General features: G+C 53.8%; 6 protein-coding genes across 6 annotated transcripts; 2 read left to right on the top strand and 4 right to left on the bottom strand.

The window, feature by feature from the left end:
- Positions 1-394: 394 nt before the first annotated feature.
- On the bottom strand, positions 395-7705 carry CCM_04128 (bifunctional pyrimidine biosynthesis protein (PyrABCN), putative; the record flags this gene model as incomplete). The annotated part of the gene is made up of 4 exons (XM_006669276.1): positions 395-4980; positions 5041-6564; positions 6626-7246; positions 7606-7705. The coding sequence occupies 4 exons, from the start codon at positions 7703-7705 to the stop codon at positions 395-397; spliced, it is 6831 nt and encodes a 2276-aa protein (XP_006669339.1).
- Positions 7706-9142: 1437 nt separating this feature from the next.
- On the top strand, positions 9143-11469 carry CCM_04127 (Carbamoyl-phosphate synthase; the record flags this gene model as incomplete). The annotated part of the gene is made up of 6 exons (XM_006669275.1): positions 9143-9161; positions 9237-9377; positions 9729-9743; positions 10137-10168; positions 10232-11186; positions 11243-11469. 6 exons carry the CDS (start codon positions 9143-9145, stop codon positions 11467-11469), a joined length of 1389 nt encoding a protein of 462 aa, XP_006669338.1.
- A 503-nt stretch (positions 11470-11972) lies between these two features.
- CCM_04126 (SAP domain protein) lies at positions 11973-13673 on the bottom strand (the record flags this gene model as incomplete). Its single annotated transcript, XM_006669274.1, has 1 exon — positions 11973-13673. One exon carries the CDS (start codon positions 13671-13673, stop codon positions 11973-11975), a length of 1701 nt encoding a protein of 566 aa, XP_006669337.1.
- Positions 13674-14609: 936 nt separating this feature from the next.
- CCM_04125 (ThiJ/PfpI family protein) lies at positions 14610-15626 on the bottom strand (the record flags this gene model as incomplete). The annotated part of the gene is made up of 3 exons (XM_006669273.1): positions 14610-14841; positions 14910-15414; positions 15488-15626. 3 exons carry the CDS (start codon positions 15624-15626, stop codon positions 14610-14612), a joined length of 876 nt encoding a protein of 291 aa, XP_006669336.1.
- A 1216-nt stretch (positions 15627-16842) lies between these two features.
- On the top strand, positions 16843-20084 carry CCM_04124 (hamartin; the record flags this gene model as incomplete). The annotated part of the gene is made up of 5 exons (XM_006669272.1): positions 16843-16918; positions 16978-17483; positions 17535-19800; positions 19860-19971; positions 20042-20084. 5 exons carry the CDS (start codon positions 16843-16845, stop codon positions 20082-20084), a joined length of 3003 nt encoding a protein of 1000 aa, XP_006669335.1.
- A 695-nt stretch (positions 20085-20779) lies between these two features.
- CCM_04123 (uncharacterized protein) lies at positions 20780-21315 on the bottom strand (the record flags this gene model as incomplete). Its single annotated transcript, XM_006669271.1, has 2 exons — positions 20780-20950; positions 21178-21315. 2 exons carry the CDS (start codon positions 21313-21315, stop codon positions 20780-20782), a joined length of 309 nt encoding a protein of 102 aa, XP_006669334.1.
- Positions 21316-21881: the final 566 nt, after the last annotated feature.

Genomic DNA, 21881 nt, shown 5'->3' with positions numbered 1-21881 from the left:
AATTTATACCACACAAGTATACACAATAAACGTAAACGCAGCTTCCAAACAAACGCAACGAGCGCCCAAGTGGAAAACATACGCACACGTACTTGCGCAGGCCTTGGTTTAAAATTGGCCACTACATTCCCAAAATCAATATCCCAAACGCCATGGGACACGGCCTATAGGCCCGTGTCGGGTATCATGAATGAAATGAATCCGCCTTGTAAATATGAGATAATGTAAAACCCAAATGAAAGCAAGCCATCTAAAAAGATTTCCCGTTCGGGACGCTTTTGAAGAAAGAAAATGGAAGAAGCAATCGTAGCCCATGAAGAAAGTGCAAAGGAAACATGCTTTGAATGACATTCCAGTGCATGGAAGACGCTTCAAAACGGACGACATCTATAAGCTAATATACAGCTTGTCTCAAGAGCCGGCCATGACCAAAGCCAGCAGTGCCATCCGACAGTAAAGGCCATATCTCATCTGTGAGGATAAGGTTAGCATATGAGTTTAACGGAGAGTCGTTATCCAGACTTACCTGTCTAAAGTACGCCGCGCGCTGATCAAAGTCAACCTCCTCGGCAACCTCCTCATTGCGTGGCAGCGGGTGCAGGACAACCGTGGTGCTCTTGGCGCTCTTCAGAGTTGCATTGTCCACGCAGTACGAATTCTTGACCTGCTGGTACTTTTCGTCGCTATCAAAGCGCTCACGCTGCACACGTGTACAGTAAAGGACGTCACTGCGGGCCAAAATCTCGGGGGTAAGAGTCTCGGACTCACACAGAAGCTGACCGGAGGCAACGAGCTGGTCGCGGATCTTGGCGGGCAGCTCCAGACCTTTGGGGGCAACGAGCTGCACCTGGACCTGGTAGTGCTGGAGGAGGTAGACCAGGGAGTGCACGGGTCTGCCGTAAAGGAGATCACCCAGGAAGGTAATGGTCAGGCCCTGGACAGTACCGAGCTCCTCACGGATGGCGAACAGATCCAGGAAAGCTTGGGTGGGGTGCTCCTTGCTGCCGTTGCCACCGTTGACAACGGGGACTGGGCAGTACTTCGCAGCAATGTTGACAGAGTTCTCCTCAGGGTGGCGCAAAACAATTGCGTCGCCGTAGCAAGCCAGCGTGCGGAGTGTATCCTGCAGAGACTCACCCTTCTTGACGGAAGACTGGGAAGTATCAATGTTGATGGTTCGCCCGCCAAGACGCTGCATAGCAGCGTCAAAGGAAGCCGACGTTCGGGTGGAGGGCTCATAGAACAGGTTGCACAGAACACGACCACCAAGAAGGTTCAGAACACCGTCGCGCTGCACGCCAAGTCTCATTTCCTGGGCCACGGTGAACAGAAGGTGAAGATCAGCTCGCGAGTACTGCTTGACAGAGAGCACGTGCGCGTTTCTAAAAGTGGAAGGCTGCGCCAAGAGCTTCTGCAACGAGGTGCTAGTGGCAGGCTGGACCTGCAGGGGCAGACCAAGATCCTCGATTGCTCCACGAGGGCCCAGAGCAGGCAGAGCCTGAGGGGACGTGATGCCGCGAAGGCGGCCTATAGGCCGGAGAGTACCGAAGGCAGCCTGCTGGCGAGCCTTGGGGCTCTCCACCGAGACCGCAGCAGTAGCGGGTTTCATGGCAGGGGTCTGGGGGACCATCATGTGCGAGGACATGTCCTTGCCAGTGGGAGGAACATTCAGGCCCTCGCCATCCAAGCAGGGAGTGGCGTTCTGGAAGGTGACACGGCGAACAGAGCCATGCAGACGGCGGCCCTCCAGAGGAGACCAGAAAGAGCCTTTGGCAACCTCAAAAGCACGGTCAACCTCAACCTCGACGGCGGTACCAGTCTGCTCGTGAAGCTCGAAAATCTCCTTGGGGTTGGTGTATAGACGAGCCTTGATGTCATCAATAGTGAGCTTACCCTCGGTGACAGCCGTAAGCAGCAGCGGAAGAGCCTCAGAAATCCCCATGGAAGGATCACCCTTATGGCCCAGCGAGGTAGCCAGCTGGTAAGGCAGGCTGCCAACAGAAAAGACATCAATGGTCTCCAGATTCTCCCAGAGAGCGGCTTGATCCTCGGTGGTAGGGAGGAAGTCGGCAGTGGGAAAGTCCTTCTGGGAGAGGAACATCGAGTAGATAGAGACATCACAGGTAACCTGGAGACCCTTGGCCTTGCTGAGAGAGATCAGGCGGATGTCATCCTTGGTGGAAACAGATGTGACATGAATGCGTCTACTGTGAAGACTGGCAAGCAGCAGAATTGAGGCGAGGTCAGTGAACTTGGCGTCAGTGACCATGGGCTTGTTGGTGGGCCAGGCGTCAAAGTGGGCGGTCATAGCAGCGACCTTGCTGATGTTACCCGAACCAGACAGATGGTTAAAAGGGATGAACAGTGAGCCTACCTCTCCTATGACAGTGCTAATCTGCTCAGCATTGTTGCTGGTGGCAGAGATGGAGAAGTTGTAGTCGCAGTGTCCGCCAGCAGCGCTGTTCTGCTGAGCAACCTTCAGCGTAATGGCGTCAGTGATGGAGCCGTCAACCCCAAGAGGCATAAGGCGAATCATGCTGAAACCAGCGACAATGGAGGCCTTGCTGACGGTCTGGATATCAGCACTGTGAGGAGAAACGATGCCAGGAACAAACGCAGCGATGTTGATCAAGCCAGGGAAAACAACAGTGTGATGGCTAGTCTGAAAATCGCGTCCCGAAATATTGAGCTCGAAAGAGCGGGCAATGGCCTCAATGAGAATCTTGGCGTTCTTGACATTGGTAACCAGAGGAACTTGGTAGTCGACAGCCATGCGACGAGTCTGGTAGCCCTTGCTGACATAGTTGGCAGGACGGCGATACTTGTTGCTTGATGGCAGGTTGATGTACAGATCGATCATGTTGTTTGCAAGATGCTGAGACAGAGAGAACTCGGAGTTTCTGTCCTCGTCGTTGCCCAGAACCTCGAGGTATTGGACGGGAACGCCGTGTTCCTGGAGGAAATCAGCGGTACCAGCCGTGGCAAAGAGCTTGTATCCGAGACGCTGGAGCTTCTGCACAGACGGCAGCATTTCCTTCTTGTCCTTGAAGGAACCAATGGACAGGAGAATGTTCCTCTTGGGAATTTTGAAGCCAGTGGAAAGCAAAGCCTTGAGGTAGGCCTCATTCTTGTCAACGCCGAAGCAAGCAACTTCGCCTGTGGAAGCCATTTCCACACCCAACACGGGGTCGGCACCAGAAAGACGCGAGAAACTGAACTGAGGAACCTTGACACCGACGGTGTTGGGGGCGAGGTCAGTGGGGGGGTACTCCTGGAAGGGCTGGCCAGTGATAGCCTTGGTGGCCATTTCAATCAGATCGACGCCCATGACCTTGGAGACGAAGGGAAACGATCGAGATGCCCGAACATTGCACTCAATGACCTTGATATCGTTGTCCTTTGCAATAAACTGGATGTTGAAAGGACCAGTTACGTTCAAAGCGGCACCAATCTTGCGGGTAGCATCCTCAATGCGGGCAATAGTGGTAGGCTCAAGATCTTGAGGGGGCAGAATCAGGGTCGCGTCACCAGAGTGGACGCCAGCGTTCTCAACGTGCTCGGAGATGAAATGACCAACAACAATGCCGTCCTTGGCAACAGCATCCATTTCAATTTCCTTGGCATTCTCAATGTACTTGGTAATGACAACAGGGTGGTCACGAGAAACTTCGACAGCCTGAGCGAGATACGACTCCAGATCCTTCTCGGAGTAGACAGTGTTCATGGCAGCGCCAGAAAGCACGTATGAAGGACGGACAAGAACCGGGTACGAGACTTTGTCACAGAAAGCCTTCGCCTCTGAGAAGCTGGTAAGCTCCTTCCAGGTAGGCTGATCGACACCAATGCGGTCCAGCATACGAGAGAACTTGTATCGGTTCTCAGCATTGTCAATCATTTCGGGGGATGTGCCCAGGATCTTGACGCCGGCGCGGTAGAGGGGAAGGGCGATGTTGTTGGGGGTCTGGCCACCCATGGCACCCAAAACACCAGAGGCACTCTCAAGGCCGTAAATATCGAGAACAGTCTCCAGATTAATGTTTTCAAAGTAAAGCCTATCGGCCTCATCGTAATCTGTTGATACGGTCTCAGGGTTGTAATTCACCATGACAGTCTTGAAGCCAGTGGCGCGCAGGGTGCGAATGGCGCGGACAGAGCACCAATCAAACTCAACTGACGAACCGATTCTGTAGACACCAGAGCCAAGAACCATAATACCATGATCATCAAAGCTAACGTCGTGCTCAGAGGCGTTGTACGTCAGGTACAGGTAGTTTGTGAAAGCAGGGAACTCGGCAGCAACAGTGTCAATCTGCTTGACGAATGGGTGGATACCAGCATCGAGTCGGAGTCTGCGAATGGCCATCTCGTTGGAGCTAACAAACTTGGCGACCTGAGAGTCGGAGAAACCAAGTCTCTTGGCCTGGAGAAGCAGAGAGGGGGCCTTGGCGAAGTCCGCTGCAGTATATTGAGACAAGTTCTTGCCAAAGTCGCTCAGACCCTTGAGCTTGCGGAGGAACCACTTGTCGATGTTGGTCAGCTCCCAAATCTTATCGACAGTGTACCCCTGGTGCATAGCATTGGCGATGGCAAAGAGACGCTGGTCAGAGGGGGTCTGTAGCTCATCATCAATGGCCATGAGAGCCTTGGTCTCGTTGAATCCAAGATTATGGAAGTCAATAGAGCGAATAGCCTTCTGAATGGCTTCCTCGAAGGTGCGGCCAATACTCATGACCTCACCAACACTCTTCATAGAAGATCCAAGCTGAGTAGAGACACGGGTGAACTTCTTCAAGTCCCAGCGAGGCATTTTGACAACGACATAGTCGAGAGAAGGCTCAAAACAGGCGCAGGTGACCTTGGTGACGGAGTTCTTGATCTCCTTGAGAGGGATGCCGAGACCAAGCTTGGCGGCAATAAACGCCAGAGGGTAGCCGGTGGCCTTCGAGGCCAGTGCAGAAGAACGCGACAGACGGGCGTTGACTTCAATGATACAGTACTCCCTGGAGAAGGGGTTAAGAGCATATTGAATGTTACATTCACCGACAACGCCTAGGTGGCGAATGACATTGACGGCAGTGGTGCGAAGCATGTTGTAGTCCTCATCGGAGAGAGTTTGTGAAGGTGCAACGACAATGGAATCACCGGTGTGAATACCAAGAGGGTCAAAGTTTTCCATGTTGCAAACAGTAATACAATTGTCCTGGGCGTCGCGGACAACCTCGTACTCGATTTCCTTCCAACCCTTCATACTGCGCTCTACCAGAACCTGGGGACTGGCGGCGAAGGCCTTGTGGCAGAGATCAAGAAGTTCTTGTTCATTGTTGGCAAAACCACTGCCTAGACCACCAAGTGCATAGGCGGCGCGGACAATGACAGGAAACCCAATATCCCTGACAGCAGCGAGCGCCTCGTCAATATTATTGGCGGAGGCAGACTTGGCACACTTTTCGCCAATGGACTCCATGCTGCGAGCAAAAAGCTCACGGTCCTCGGTAGTGATGATTGTATCAATTGGTGTACCCAAAACCTTGACGCCAAGCGCTTCGAACTCGTCCTTGAGCTGGATACCGACCTGCAGAGCAGTTTGGCCACCGAATGTGCAGTAAATGGCGTCAGGGTGCTCGTACTTGATGACCTTGCGGACAAACTCGGCGTTGACGGGCAGGAAATAGACCTTATCAGCCAAGCCCCGGGAGGTCTGGATGGTGGCGATATTAGGATTGATGAGGACGGTGTAAATGCCCTCTTCCTTGAGAGCCTTGATAGCCTGACTACCAGAGTAGTCGAACTCACCGGCCTGGCCGATGCTAAGACCACCAGAACCAAGAACAAGAACTTTCTTGACCGAGACGCGGGGGTGGAGTCTCTCGTTCTCCTCGATAGCGCCGCCAGGGAAGCTGACAGGAGACTGCAGGAGGGATGGGTTCTCGGCACAGCTGGCCATTGTGTTGATAAAGACGTCAAAGAGGAATTCGGTGTCGCGAGGGCCAGGAGTGCTCTCAGGGTGAAACTGGACACTGAAGTAGGGTTTGCCCACGTGCATAATACCCTCGTTGCTACCGTCGTTGGCGTTGACAAAGAGCTCTTTCCAGTCAGTAGGTAGAGTCTCGGCGTCGACGGCAAACCCGTGGTTCTGAGAAGTAATGTGGCACTTGCCCGAGACGAGACTCGTGCAGGGAATATTGTGGCCTCTGTTGCCAAACTTCATCTTCTTGGTGGCAGCACCGGAGGCACGAGCCAGGAGCTGATGACCCAAGCAGATACCAAAAACGGGAGTCTTGTTCTTTTGCATGACAGCAGAAATGTTCTTGACGGTGGTTTCGAGGACCGCGGGGTCACCGGGACCGTTGGAGATGAAGAGACCGTCGTACTCTTCGCCGGCGGCCTTGGTCAGATCGTAGTCCCAAGGACAGACCATGACCTCAACTCCGCGCTTGAGGAAGCAGCGCAACTGGTTGTACTTCATACCGACGTCGACGCACAGGACACGAATGGCGCGGCCGGAGGGGTGCTTGCGCACAGAAGAAGCGTGGGGCTTGTAGAGCTTGGGGGTCTTGACGGATACTGCGATTGTGATTAGTAGACTGCAAGAGACAGACGCGGCGGGGCATGTGAGGAAGCTTACCCTGAGCAACAAGATTGTCGACGTTGGGGTTGGACCATTCGATCTTCTCAAAAGCGTCGAGGGTGGTGTGAGTGCGCTCGTCGCTGGCAGTGCCATTGGCAGTGCCAGAAATCTCGAGGCGAAACTTTCCGAGCATGCTACCCTTTTCGCGGATCTTCTTAGTCAAAGCGCGAGTGTCGACGCCGTACATGGCGGGAACACCCTGCTCCTTGAGCCAGGAGCCGAGGGAGGACTGGGCGAGGAAGTGGGAGTAGTCCTCGCCGCAGTACGAGGCGACAACCAGAGCAGCAACATGGATCTGGGCAGACTCGAAGTGGGCGGGCAGATCGCCAAGGAGCTCGTCGACGGTCTCGCGCGAGGGCACACCGTAGTTACCAACCAAGGGGAAGGTAATAACGAGGATCTGTCCACGGTAGGAAGGGTCGGTGACCGACTCTGGGTAGCCAACCATGCCGGTTTGAAAGACGAGCTCTCCAGCAATGGACTTCTTGGCACCGAAGCTGTAGCCTTGATAGGCGGCGCCATCCTCAGTCTCGAGGCAGACAAGGCCATCGTCCTCGCAACCGCGGAGGCGGGCGGTGGCGGGCGCGATGATGTTGACGGCCATTTTTATGGAACTGGCTGGTGGTGCGAAGGGGTAATTGTCGATTGAGGGTGATCAAAGTACAACTGCGCCTAAGACAGCAGCAATTGAGAAGCTGAGGCCCTGCTCAACAGACAATGACGCGTTGGAGGGGTTCCGGCAGAAGTGTGTAGAGCTTGACGAGGTGGGAGCTAGCGACAGCAGGCAAGACGACTCGTTTCCAGAGGTCCTTCGAGCAAGTCAGTTAGCTACCTTGCTGTCATCTGCCACGACAGTAGAATGGGAGTCGTATATGGGCAGACGATTTTTGGAGAAAATAAAAGAGAGGGAAGGGAGAGAGAGGAGGGAAAAAGATTGATGGCCGGTGAAGTAATTTTTTTTTTTCCTGGTCCCCCACCACCAGCCAGTCGCGGTCTGTGGTCTTGGTGGACTGCAACTGGCAACTGGCTGGAAAGCCCCTCCTTCGGTTTGGCGTAGGCGTTGGTTTTATGAACCATGATTGGTCACTGGCAAGGGCGAGACAGCGTGGTCCACTTGAGCCTCCCCACTGCCTCTGGGGGTTCTACCAGGTCCTAGGTCCTGAGTTCGTGGTTTCTGCCGCAAGGGTTTGGGGCATTTATTACGAGCGGTCAATCATGGCTAATAATTGCTATGCCAAGCATAGTTATGGTGGTTTGGTAGAAGCCAGAACAAGTGTCCGTGGACACGCAGAGCTGGTGCTTGGAGCTCGAGTTTACTCGTGGCTCGTGTTAATTGTAGAGGTAATTGACTCGCGAGGACCACAACAGCCTACCTACAATAGGGCGGATCTGCAGTTCCTTGTTGCTTGACTGGTGCAGCAGTTAAAAGCCAGGCAGCCACATGACACTGGCATAACTACAATAACCGTCTTCGTTCTAGTTATCAGCCATAAATATTGATTTCCCATATCAATTATCGTCTCTTTCCAAATTATTTACCTGACAACCAATGGCTACTTCCGTCCTTGTAGTGCCCGCTGGAGGCACGCCATGGTTGCCTACCTGCGACGCCGCCTGGGTACAAGTCTGTTGAACATCTTCGGATGCATATACCTCAAGAGAATCCCTGCATACTAGCTAGGCCCAGATCGTGTTCGCTGGAATATTAGTAACTACATAATACTCGCCCTTGCGCGTGACAGTTGCTGAGTGAAGGCCGCCTTTGGGAGTTACCCCAGAGTACGGAGTAATCTATTATTAGAGAGTATTTAAGACTAAGTAATAGGCTGAGTATTCTGCGTGTGCGTATCAATGACAGCGAAACGTACCTAGATACCAGCCGCTCAGGACATCTGCGACTAGTTATCAACATTCAGCTTTTCCTTGTCCAATCGTATGTAGCAGTATTGTCTGCCCTGATAACTTGACAAGTCCGGCAGCGGGCCTTGATCACATGTGGCGTATCGTATCGGCATACTTCTGCCAGACACTCCGACGGCTCGACACAAGAGCCTCGCACCGCCCACTCTCATACCCTGCATGGCTCTGAGCGCCTTCGACCTCAGATGGTTAAGAGGTTTATTATATGAAATCAACTGGCAGCAATTGGCCTCAATTGCAGCTTCAGTCCAAACAGACACGGCTTTCCCTGTGCCGAAGGAAAAAAAAAGAACAGTGGAGCGACAGAGATAAGGCGTAGAAAAGAGGGATTATTGACTAGCCTAGCCAATGGAAGACGGGCGAATTCTTTTTCTTCATACTACAAAAAAGCCGCCGATACCGTCCGCCCCTACCTAGGTAGTACATTGTAGCTCGCTTTGAACCAGAGTCATTCTTCATTCAAGATTTCCCTTGAGCGCCCTGCAACAGGCTGCAAGTGCAGTGAGCACTGAGCACTGGGCAGCTGGGCTTACAGACACAGACTCGTCGTTCTAGATAGTTAATAGTGGGGTTGCCCTCCAAATGATGCTACAAATGCCCCGCGCCAGGCTCTGTGACTCTGGCTTCTTGTAATTACCTAAGGTAAATAGGTACCTACCTAGGTACCTACCTTACATTAATTCTTCAGTCCGCGCAACTGGTAGAGCTTTTGCCAAGTGTCCTCTCCGTGTCATTTTTATTATCATTTTTACCTCAGATCTGTACCTATCTAAGTGGGCGGGTAGGTACCCTTTGCACCAGTCGGGAAACGACGGTATTAGTTATGGTGGTAGGTAAATTTACCCTATCTTCAGGTACCAAGTTCGAAATCCACCGGAAAAACTTAGCCTGTTAATAGGTCGTTCCTAGATAGGTACCTACCTAGGTTGATAAGGTACCTGCCTAGCATCCGCCCGCCGGTCTCGGGCTCCTTCCAGTCATTGTCACGCACCACCAAACCTTCCCGCGCTGGTACATTTTCTCTGCACTCTCTTTTCCTTTCATCCTCTATAACAACTTCGTCACCCGCCTCCGCGATATTCTCCCAGGCGATATCGCCAATCCCTCTATTCTCTGTTTCTATTGATTGTGACACGCGCACTCTTTCCTGCTGTTCTACCAACTCACATCCCATTGACAGTGGCCGCTGCCCTCGGTACGTCCCTCCCCCGAAAATTACCTGCATACACCGCTCTCCACGCCGCACCACGTATCACGTATCACGCCGTCAGCACGCAAACCAAATTGACCACTGATCCCTTTCATATAGACTGCGCGGCCCTAAGCAAGATTCCTCCGCCCCCCAAGCGTCACCCTCAGATTATGAACAAGACCCCTCCCTCGAAACAGATCTGGAACCCGGCTTTCAAGCAAATCTAAACGCCTTCGCCCAAAATGTTTGCCCGCCTGACAAGCCATGTTGCCAAGCCGGCCGCCCGAGTGGCGATGCCGGCCCGCAGCAAGTTCATGCCGGTTCAATATCGATTTCTCTCTACTGGAAGCAAAGGCAGGAGTATGCCCAAACGTGCCGTCACCGGAACCACACCAGTTGACTCTGTGCCCGCCACCTTTACCATCCGCGTATGTCGTTCACATCCACCCAGTCCGCCTGGCTGTGCCGCCTGCTAAGCTGATCATCTGCAGGACGGTCCCATTTTCCGTGGAAAAGCCTTCGGCGCCAATGCTAACATCTCTGGCGAGGCTGTCTTTACCACGTCCCTCGTTGGATACCCCGAGTCTATGACCGACCCTTCCTACCGCGGTCAGATTCTCGTCTTCACTCAGCCGCTGATTGGCAACTACGGAGTTCCCTCGAACGAGCGTGACCAGTACAACCTTCTCAAGTACTTTGAGTCCCCCCACATCCAGTGCGCAGGTGTTGTCGTCTCCGACGTTGCCCTGGACTACAGCCACTGGACTGCCGTGGAGAGTCTGGGCCAGTGGTGCGCCCGCGAGGGTATTCCTGCCATCTCTGGAGTCGACACCCGAGAAATCGTCACGTTCCTCCGAGAGCAGGGCTCTTCCCTCGCTAGAATCTCCATTGGCGACGAGTACGATGCTGACGAAGACGAAGGCTTTGTCGACCCCGGCCAGATTAACCTGGTCAAGCGCGTCAGCACAAAAGCCCCTTTTGTTGTCGAGTCTCCCGGCGCTGACCTGCACGTTGCACTCATCGACTGTGGTGTCAAGGAGAACATTATGCGAAGCCTTGTCAGCCGCGGCGCTTCCGTTACTGTTCTCCCTTACAACTACCCAATCCACAAGGTCTCTCAGCACTTTGATGGTGTCTTCATCTCCAATGGCCCTGGTGACCCGACTCACTGCCAGGAAACTGTCTACAGTCTCGCCCGTTTGATGGAGACCTCCTCCATCCCTATCATGGGTATTTGCCTCGGCCACCAGCTTCTGGCTCTCGCTGTCGGCGCCCGAACGATCAAGCTCAAGTACGGCAACCGCGCCCACAACATTCCCGCTCTCGACTTGACTACTGGTCAATGCCACATTACCAGCCAGAACCACGGCTACGCCATCGACGCCAGTACTCTGCCCAGCGAGTTTAAGGAGTACTTTGTCAACCTGAATGATGGCAGCAACGAAGGTAAGCATTGCAAGATTTTATGACGAGGGATATATCAAGCTAACTAAGAATTCTAGGCATGATCCACAAGTCCCGTCCCATCTTCTCGACCCAGTTCCATCCCGAGGCCAAGGGTGGCCCCATGGACAGCTCGTACCTCTTTGAGAAATACATCGATAGCGTTCGCCAGGCCAAGAACGCCCAGACCGAATACAAGGACAACCGCCCCAGCCAGTTCCTCCTCGACGTCATGAGCCGCGAGCGTGTTGGTGTTGAGCCCGAGTCTCTTGCCACCGCTGCCTGAACGCTAGAAATACTCATCTGACGATGTGTGGTTTAAGATACGGAACAGAGACGGAAAACGGAGGGCCATGTGGAAACAAAGGAACCTATCTAATTGGACAAGACATTTGAAGCCGGCTCATTTTGGAAATTCTTGATGTACGCTCGAGCAAAACTTACTCTCGATACCGCTAAATGAAGGTGCAAAGATGAGATCAAGTATGTCTTGGGTCACTGGCCCGAAATATTAGAATTCTATTTATTGTCTTAGGCGTCTCTCACAAATCGTCGAGATTGTTGCCTCTCCAAGTCCGGCTTTTTATAAAAGTGACCGTCTCTCGTCAATCAGAGCAAAAGTTGTATCAAATTTCACCATGTCCCTCCCCGGCTTGCCTTTTGGCCCTCCCCCCCCCTTAAACGCCGCCTTTTAATTTTTGTGGAAACGAGAAACACACTTGCGACCAAGAAATGAAGACGCGAAATATTACAGACGAGAAGATAAAGGGGAAAATCGTATCGCGTCCCTCAGTAGCGGCGATCGCGGTCCCGGTCATCCTCATATCTTCGCCGACCACCGCCGCCGCCGCCCCCAGAAGCCCCAGGAAGGTAACGATCACCACGTTGCCAGTCACCACCACCACGACGTCCACGGCCTCCTCCGCCAGCGCCACCAAACTTGCCTCCGCCACGCCCGCCGCGCCCGCCACGCTCCCGGTGCGGTGGGCGGATCCCCTCAAACACCTCTTTGCCGCGGTCGACGAAGCCGTCGCCGTCCTCAAACGAGTATCGGTTGATGTCGCGACCGAGCACGCGCCGCACGTCCTGGGTATAAAAGGCGCGCATATTGTCGACGCGTCGCTGAGCGACCGTCGAGGCCACGAGCTGGAAGGTAACAGACGGCCGGGCGCGCGTCCGCTGCAGGTCGTAGTTGAGCACGCTGGGGGGCTGTCCAAAGCTTCTCGGCTGCTGTGGTGGCAACTGCGGCTCGCGAGCTTGGTCGTCTTGCCGACGGCGGTCGCCGCGCGGACCAGTAGGAGGTGCGGCTACGTCGGTGGCGAAGGCAGCTGTCTGGTGGTGGCTCATTGGGCCCGATGGCGGCGGCGGGCCGGGACGCGAGGCCGGAACGCCAACCTGCTGCAGACGAGCCTCGACGACGCCGTCGGGTCCCGTGCCATAGACCACTTCCCAGCGCACCGTCGAGCGTCCCGGTCGCCCTCCTCCGCTGCTGTGGTCTTGCTCGGTGGCGATCCAGTCATCGACTTGGTCCGGGGGCACAAAGTCGACATAGAGGGCCTTGCGGTTGCTCTCGTTGGGCCAGACGCAGTCGTGCAGCCGCGCACGCACGCGCTCGGCGGCCTGGACAGAGGAGAGCACGACAAATGCGTGCGTGCGAATCTGGTCCAGGTGGAACTGGACAATGGCACCGTCGTCGGGTACCTGGCCGAACGGGGCGGCCAGCTCGCAGACGCGCGCTTGGACGTCAGCCGGACGGAGGGGGCGCATGAGATTGCTAATGTACAGCGCCGCCGTGGGCGGGTGCGTCGCCGGCGCCACGTCGCGGTCCACGTCCATGTCCATGTTGTTGTGATCGTCGCGGGCGGTTGTATCGAGTGCATGCGTGGGACGAGGGGAAGGGGGTGATACAGGAGAGGTGACCCTATCTGATGCCAGGGGCGGCGTTTGCTCAACGTCCGTAGGTGCAAGCTTGTCAGCTGCTGCCACCGCGTCCTCTGTGGCTGGTGCAGAGTCCGCCTGCTCTTGTATTATTTCTTGCTCTGAAAAAGATCGGGCTCGTTTGGCGGCGATTATTTCTTCATCGGGCGACGGTGTCGCCGATTTGCGTTTGCGCTTCTGCGATTCGTCGCTCGCTCTGTCGTTCTCTGCCAGTGACTGCGGCGCTGCGTTTGCCAGTTCTGGCTCCGCAATCTCCGCAATCACTTCGACAGGCTCTATAGATGATCCTGTGGGAACACCCGTTTGCTTGGATTCTAAGGTGTCCGCAATCGTCTCCGGCACCGCCTCTGATTCCTGGATGGAATCTTCAGCTGCCGGGGCTGGCTCAGCGCTGTCCGCATTCGTCGGGTTTTCGTCCTTCACGGGCACCGGGGCAGCGTCTAATGCATCAAGCCGTGCTACAAGCTCTGCCTTGAGGCCGTGCTGCGGAAGATCGCGTCGTTTCAGCTCCGCCTTGAGGTCAACGACCTTCAGTTTGGCCCAGTCAGCCATAATCGGCAGAATTGTGTTAAATGTATAGTTGGCCTGTATCCTGTATAGACGCGCATTGGACGCGTAGGATCCACTGTTCCAAGGCGTCAAGCGATATGTCAGCGCGAATAGGTAACCCTAGAGTCGCGGCGTAGGAGAGCTCGGTCGATTGGTTTCGAGGGATTGTTGCGCCGTTTGCAGGGAGTGCAAATAGGCGACTCTGTGGCAGCACGACGAGCGTAAAGCGAGGGAAACCCAGCGTGGTATTCCAGAGGTGAAAACGAAAGTTCCGCAGCTCAGGGCCTTGTCTGCTCCGTGCAGTTATTTGAGACAAAGGGAAAAGCAAGCGCGTTGAGCAATGTCAAGGACAAAGGTGACGGCTTGAGTAGGCGAGGGTCGCCGTCAAGCTTTTAGCTAATCGCGACGCGATTGGGCAAAGCTTGGGGTTAATATGGGATGGACCATGCCGCTTTATCTGTCCCGCGCTAAAAGTGGGCAATCGGCCTCAGCAGCTTAGATGGCTCTGAATGCTGAGAGAAACCTGACTAGGTCTACGGTGGACAAAGTGCGGGCAGTAAGTCGCTGCATCTATTCACAGGTATACGCATGATTGACGTAGTACACCTGGATGAATTCTCTCGCAGGTTGACGAGTGATGCGGATTTGGAAAGCACACGACTGCAGCCCCTCACAGCCCCATCAGTGGGGTCGTCGACGCATGCATCAATGATCAAACTGGTGAGGGGCACGAAGAATGTTTCTTTGATGGTACATGTATTGCTCTCAACTAGCTAGGAAGAAAAGCACAGGATAGTATTGCCATAAGATCCAGTAAATGGCAATAAGACTCACACCAGGCGTAGCACTCAATCTGCCACTGGCGGTATGGCCAACAGGTCTCAAGCCTAAGAGGGGTGCATAGTCCCAACAGGCTATAATACAACGAACTATACAAAATTAGACATCGAGACCGTCGACAACCACGCCCTTGCTCCAGTTCCACTGCATGATCCTGGAGACTTCCGCCGCGCACCCATCATCAACCAAAGCGCTGACAAGATACAAAGCCGCATCAATGCCAGCGCTGTTGCCTCCAGCCGTAATGACACGGAGACCGCCGAGGCGCATGGCAGCACGGCGGGCAATCGATTCCCGACGACCCGTTTCCTTGAATGACATGCTACCCTTGCTGCAGTAAATTGTTAGCTATGAGGCCATCTTTTTTGAAACATCGTATTTGCGAGGGGTGGGGCTTACCGAGCAGTCTGGGAGGGTCGGCGTCCTGCATCGGACTTGCGACGAATGTATGGGTTCTCGTCCTCATCGCCGATGTCGAAGCGAAGGTTGTTGACGACGTAGCGGGCATCCTCGAGAACATCAGTGCGCTCCTGGAGGTTGCGGGTAGCAGCATCGCTGCACTCGTTCTCAAATTTGGTCATGTAGTCGGGGTGGCAGGTGGCGGAGAGGCCAGAGAGGATGCCCTCGCGAGCGAGGAAGAGAGATCCGCCAGAGATGGACAGGACACTTCGCTCTCTGCCCGGGTCGCGCTTTTGGAGCTCGGCAAAGTCATTAATGAGGCCGAGGGGTTGGGCATCGGTCTTGAGGATCTCCTCCGAGTTGCCGCCGAGGATGACGAGAATGTCAAAGTCCTCGAGGCGCTCGTGTGCCTCTTTGAAGGTGATCTGAGAGCCAATAATGGCACCCTGCTCGGAGAGAACCTTGGGCTCGTCTCCGACAATAGTGACCTCAAAGGCTTTGCTGGCTGTGGTAAGGGTGCGGGGTCAGCGAGGTACTGCAAACGCCACAGCAGACGCGGCTGGGACCAAGCTACTTACACTCGTTGTTGAAGTCGTGGGCGGCCGTGGTAAAGACCTTCATCGGACCAGTGAGGTCGAGAATGTCAAACTTGGGGTGCAGAGCGATGAGCACGTCGATGGGCTCATCAGCCACTGCAGAGCTCTTGTTCACACTCATTTTGACGGTATTGTATGTTGTGTTTGTGTTAGGAGGGGGTATGTTTTGGTGTGGTGTGGTCACGCGAGTCAATTGAGCACATTAAACGGTGGAAGGGTGAAGGAGGATAGAGCAGCGAAGAGGCTGTGAATTGAAGATGGTAGAGATGGAAATTGGGGGGAGGATTGATGGCTTTGATGGACGGATGAAGGGGAAGAGGAAGAAGGAGGAAACGAAGAATGAGGGGTCAGGAAGAGCATGATATAAGAGGCACGCCAGAGGAGAACCGAAGGTGCCTCAGGGCTCAATTACAAGGCCAGAGGCCAGCCACGCATGCTGGGTCAATTACCCCGCGTTTGGCCAAAAGTTTGTGCTAGAATAGAAGCTACCTACTTAGGATGGTGGGCTGGCCAATGCCAGCAATACACTGCATTCATCTGGTTACGCAAGGGGACCTTTTTACCAGCTACCTCAGAGCCTAATAACTAGAGGACAAAGGCCACCCCAACCCAGCCATGCGGGACTAGACCCGGCGGGTCGCTCCTGGTGCCAGGGTGGATGGCCCGAGTCTTGCTCCAGATGAGGTAGCTAGAGGCTGGCTTGTCCATCCCGCCTTGGTCTCTTCGACAATCAACACCATCTCAGCATTCTTCAGCCACTACCAAGAATTGCGCTTCTTTTCTTAGGTAGGTACGTTGCTGGTTAGGATGTTGGGCGCGCAAGCACTCAAACATTTGAAAGATCACCTGCCATGTCGACTCAGAACATGTCCTTCTGCCGTGGGGTCGGTCATGCGCCCTGGTGCGGGGTTTTAGGGGCTCCATTTTCTTGCACAAAGTGGGCCGCTGAAAGTACTCGCTACATACGTCATGGCCGACGCTGACGCCTGTGTGATAGGTACTTGCGACTTTTGCTGCCTTTTACAGGTATCCACTGCTTCGCTGCCATTGCTCTCGCCAGCGATCGCGCCGCTGCGACTAACGCCAGCCGGATGCTGGCTCCATAGTTCCAGTGGGACTCTAACCTGACCTCGTCACCAAGATCGGACCACGCCTGCTTGCCATTACCGCATTGTCTGTACGAAGCTCGTGTTACCAGCCGTGGCATCACGGAACTTGGCTATTCCCTGTCATTTTTTTTCTCCGGCTGTCAAGCAGCACGCTCACTTCAAGCGCGGGCTCCTCTGAGCCCGCAGCCAACGAACAAGTCTGCTTAAAAATCTCTGCAGCCGACCGGCATGGCTTCCTCAAGGTATGGGATCACCGCCGCCGCTTCCCCGCTCCTTTCTCCTCGTCTGCCGCGCCGGCATTGCAGTCCGCTGATTAAGCCCATTGGAATAGCTCCGTTAAGGACCTCTGCAAGATCATCACAGCCTACCTCATAGAGCCTGTATTGCCGCTGTCGGACGACGTCAAAACTGCCATCGACGCCTACCTCAACAAGCACGAGACCTACGACGACACCGTTGCCGATCGACTTCAGGAAGAGCTTGTCTCCATCTTCGATAAATATGTCCGAGGCAATGCATCCGCTACTGGACCATGGATGGCCGTCCTGCGCCGCATCCAGATGGCCTTGCAGAGCCCCGATAAGGTGCTCTTCTGGTTTGATGCCTGTCAAAACATACTCGATAATACACCCTTGGACAAGGCCGTTGTCAAGGAAACTATCTCTGCGATGATGAACACGGCTCTTTTAGCCGAGAAACTGCAGGATAGTTTCGAGGAAGACTGGACGTCCAATCCCATCATAGACCGTCTCCTCTCCATCTGGATTGACAACTTCTTCCCTGCGCACATTGAAGGGAATAAGTCCCTGGAGCACAATGAGCAACTTCTTCGAGAAGCTTTGGGTCAATTTGGACGGCGAAAACCAAAAGTGTGTCCAGCCGCATTGCTCGCGGCTCCATATTCGCTGACTCTCGTCTAGGAATTCTTTGCTTCGCTCAACAAGCTCTTTGTAAAGAAAGAGTATCGAAAGCCACTCTTACGATTCTTTTGTGCCTTTATTCAGGGACAACCACCACACTTGTACCAGATTCTCGAAACACAACTCTGGACAAGTCTGCTGCTCTGCTTGCAGCTCGATACATCCACCACAGTCGTGTCCGCAGCACTGACGGCTCTTGTCATGTTGCTGCCACATATGCCGAGCGATCTAGTCCCCCATCTACCGACACTATTTAATATATACGCGCGTTTGTTATTTTGGGAACAAGAACGATCGGGCTCCATCGAGATGCCGTCTCTAGATGCCGCCTACACTACAAACTGGGAATCGTGCCGTTATGAGCCAGATTCGGAGGACTTGGAGATTGGCCACCTCGGGCAATACTTCTCCGTACTATATGGCCTTTATCCTATCAATTTCATGGACTACATTCGGAAGCCACAGCGCCATCTCCGTCATGCGGAAACTTCGGACTCTAGCAGCATCGAGGTGCAGCCTACGGAGATGAGATACCACTCGGAGCAGTTCTGCAGCATCCATGTGCTACACCCCAACTTTTATGCGTTGACAATTGAATCCGAGAAGACGGATTTCTCGCGATGGATGAAGTGCGAAGCTGCCGAAGTCGTTGCTGGGTGTATGGGACTACGCACGACAACTGAGGCTGACCCCTTCACCGATGCTGGCCTACCACCATTCCCGTCAGCCGACATCATTGCGTTACCGCACGTCTATGAACAAGCTCCGCGCGTGACTTCTGATCCAGCACTTCTGAGCAGCAATAAAGTGGACAACTGGCGTAAAGCTCAATTCTCCAGCGCAGATTCTGTGTCGAGCGACCGAGCCCCCTCTATGATGCTACGTAGAGGCTCTCAGTCCAGCCAGCCGTCAAACAGAGAGTCGGGCGACCCTAGAAACAGGCACACCGAAAGCCCTACTCAATTGACGCAATCGCCGTCCCACACGCAGCTGCAGGACATGATCAAATCGAACAAGACAATCAAATCAGGGCTCCATCAGTCCCTCGCAAACGATAGTGTCGCTTCACTGGCTCTGAGTCATCCTGATTCGAACGCTGACCGATCGATGAAAGATTCAATGGCACCACACGCCCTGCCGCCCACATCCGGTGCCATACCGCCATCAAGCCTTGATGCTCACACTCAGGTGGTCCAGCTTCAGCGTCGTCTGCTTCTTTTGGAAAATGACTTGAGCTTTGAGCGTTACGTGAAACAGCAGCATATGACGCACATTGGAGACCTCCGACGACGTCAAGTTGTGGAAGCTGCCACAGAGGCTGAAACACAAAACCTGTTGATTACAAACCGCAACTTCAAGAACCGCTACGAGGAAGCGAAGAAGGCAGAGATGCAGGTCCGAAAGGAGTCGGAGAAGAGTCGCGCCATGGCAAAGAAGTGGGAGACCGACTTTTACAACAAGTTGAAAAATATGCGTGAAGAGCTCAAGAAGACGGCAGCCGAAGCTGAAGAGCTGAAGAAGGAGCTCGGAACATCACAAGAAGAATGCAGCAAGCTACGAGTGCTCCTCTGCGATGCGGAAGTAAAGGAGCTCAACTGGAAGCAGCACGTGCAGTCCATTGGAATTCATAGCGACGAGTTGGAACGTCTACGGGGTGAGGTCAATCGACTGACTGTCTCAGAGCGGGATTTCCAGGCCAAGGACCTGGAGAGGCAGGAAGCCATGAACAAGTCGGCAGAGACACAAAACAGAATAGAAGAGCTTCAGATGAAGTTGACGGCTCAAGAAGCTGAGGTCCAGCGAACCAAGAGGCTCTTCCAAAGCCAGCTGGCTGCTTTGCAGGAACAGTTGTCTACAACGCAAGAGGAGCGATCACGGCCGGGCGCCAACTCTGACTTGGCCATTGAATCCTCGCTAGCTGGCAGTCGAGCTAAGCAGGCAGAGCTGCAGAAGCAGTTTGATCTGTTGCAGCGCAAATACACAAAACTGCAGTCGTCACTCCTAGACATGAATTCGTCGACATCAGCGCCTGTCAATACTTGCGCGGGAGACGGCAGCGACTATCTGTCAACGTCGGCAAGTCCTGTCATGATGAGAGCGGCAGCACATGGACCGCCGAAATCAGCAGATGCGAGTCCTTACCATGTGACGCCGCCATTGGATCCCAAGATTGGGGCAGCTCTTACCGCGATACCCAGCCCTCAGGCTCAGAGCAAAGGTACAGAAGTGTCTGGGCCGCCGCGAAGTCCTGAGCAGAGACATTTCGGTAAGTCGAGGAAAGATGATGCAAATGCAGTTTGCACAGCTAATAACATTTATCAGCAGGCTTACACAATCGACTGCGGCGAGATGGTGGAGACAAGAGCAAAGACGATGGAGGCAACTCATCAGGCAAGCCTAAGAAGGAGAAGAGATCTACGCTGCGAGGTATCCGCGGGTTCGTTTAGCCGCAAGGCAATTGCTATAAAAGTATACATGGCGGTATAAACATTGTGGAATGATTGCAGGTGCATTGTCTGCACGATGGCTGTCGGATCGGGGCCGAGATGAAGAGGAAGGGGTGAGAGCGTAGTAGTTAGTCAATGTGTATATTTACGAAGATGGGCTATTTGAGCAAAACAATGGGATTTGTGTTTCGAAATTGGGCATAACTGGCGAATGAAATTAAGCCTGGGCCATGTGGTGGCGAGACGCATTCCAGCGGATGGTGTTTGGGATGATGTGGTGTGCCATTGGTACGGCGGCGGTACCTGGCTTGACATGGATGGTGGAGGTTTTTTTTTTTTTTTCATTTGATCAGAATTTGTAGATGAAATGTCGGGGTTCGGCCCAAGAGGCGGCGTAATAGAGAAGTATCAAGCAGAAAGAGAAGACATTGACCGAAAACGGCGATTCATGGGGGAGTGACGCGTCAGTGGCAGCAATTCATGAGCAGCGCAACTGTGGATCAGAGATGATAGTTGACAGTTGATAGGCAATTTCCAAGCAGGTGACAGTCAACAGTCAGTCAATTATTCGCCAGCATTTATTCAGCCAAATGCCCCCCCAAAACAGCAGTGTGTGGTGGGGGAGTGTGTGTGGACAGGAAGGTCTCGAACTTGTTGTGTGTGTCCCAACCAGACATGCAGAGACATGCAGAACTGGCTGTGCAGAATTTCGCTTATCCAATTTCTCCGGCCAACGGCAATTGTCAAAAATTAAACTTTGGTGGTGGGACGTTGCATGGCGTCAACTGGACAAGACGACTAGTCGGCTGCTGTCTTTTGATAGGATCGCACGAGTCGTTGTGGAATCAGGTACGGAGTAAGAATGCGCGCGCGTACAGTGTATTCAGGGCCACGTATACGGTGTACAGGACGGCGCGTGTATTTTTTTTGCACCGTACGTTTAACGGATGCCGATGTCTCGCAAGGTACCTACTGTTTGTTTGAGTACCCCTTGGCAGAAAGGTGAAGTGGTGGTGTAGGGTACGAAGCGATCTGGGCAGGTTGGCAGGTGATGAGTTGAGAGCAGCAGTCCTCGTATCTTGTACGGAAGGAAAGAAGCAACAATAGTTAACTAGGTACCTAGGTAGTTAGTTACCTTGCGAGTTACAAAAAAACAAGCAGTCTGGAGAGGGCCGCCAAGGCGAGCCTGACCTGACCAGCTCATGGCATCGCTGGCGTGGACAGTGGATGGGCGCCATGACGTGTTGGGGCTCGTATTCTGCCACGGGGCCTGGTTTTACTGGGAGGTATGTAGCGTCGTTGGCAGAGACATGCAGCAAGATGAGTTTTGCCATTTCATCGTTTTTTATTTCTGGGGTTGCTGCTTTGTTGCGGGAGATTTATGCAAGCCCATGTCTATTGACCAGTGGCTGGCTACCTACCTAACTAGAGGAGTGTGTTTCCTCTCCCCGTTTGCCTGAGAAGTCACTGGGCGGCCACGACTCCGTGAGGTGGCTGACGGTGGCGGATTAGTTATTACGGGCCGGTTCGAATGCTGAGAGGCCGAGATGGATTTGTTTAGTGGATGCTTATAGTGGATGGATTGTTTGTGGATGTGGTTGATGCGCTGTGGGCGGATGGATACGGTGCCTTAGGAGACTGTGGGTAGGTGGGTGGGTTTCTTTTTCGGTGCAGAAAGCACAGGAACCGAGGCGGTAGCAGTACTTCAACTGCATGACTTGTTCGCTGCGGCCACACAGTGGGGCCTTGGCGTCCTCGCGTCCCCCGTGGCACTCTTTATAGCAGCTGCTGCGTCGCACTGGTCGCTGTCCGATCCTGGCGGTACCCTCCCGCCATGTACCTCTACTTCCGTTCCTGGCTTGTTCCACTTGCCGCCGTCGCCCCCGAGAAACAGGGAACA

The sequence above is a fragment of the Cordyceps militaris genome (genome assembly GCF_000225605.1).
Source record: "Cordyceps militaris CM01 unplaced genomic scaffold CCM_S00003, whole genome shotgun sequence".
Lineage (NCBI taxonomy): Eukaryota > Fungi > Ascomycota > Sordariomycetes > Hypocreales > Cordycipitaceae > Cordyceps > Cordyceps militaris.
This window is presented reverse-complemented; position numbering and strand designations above follow the sequence as displayed.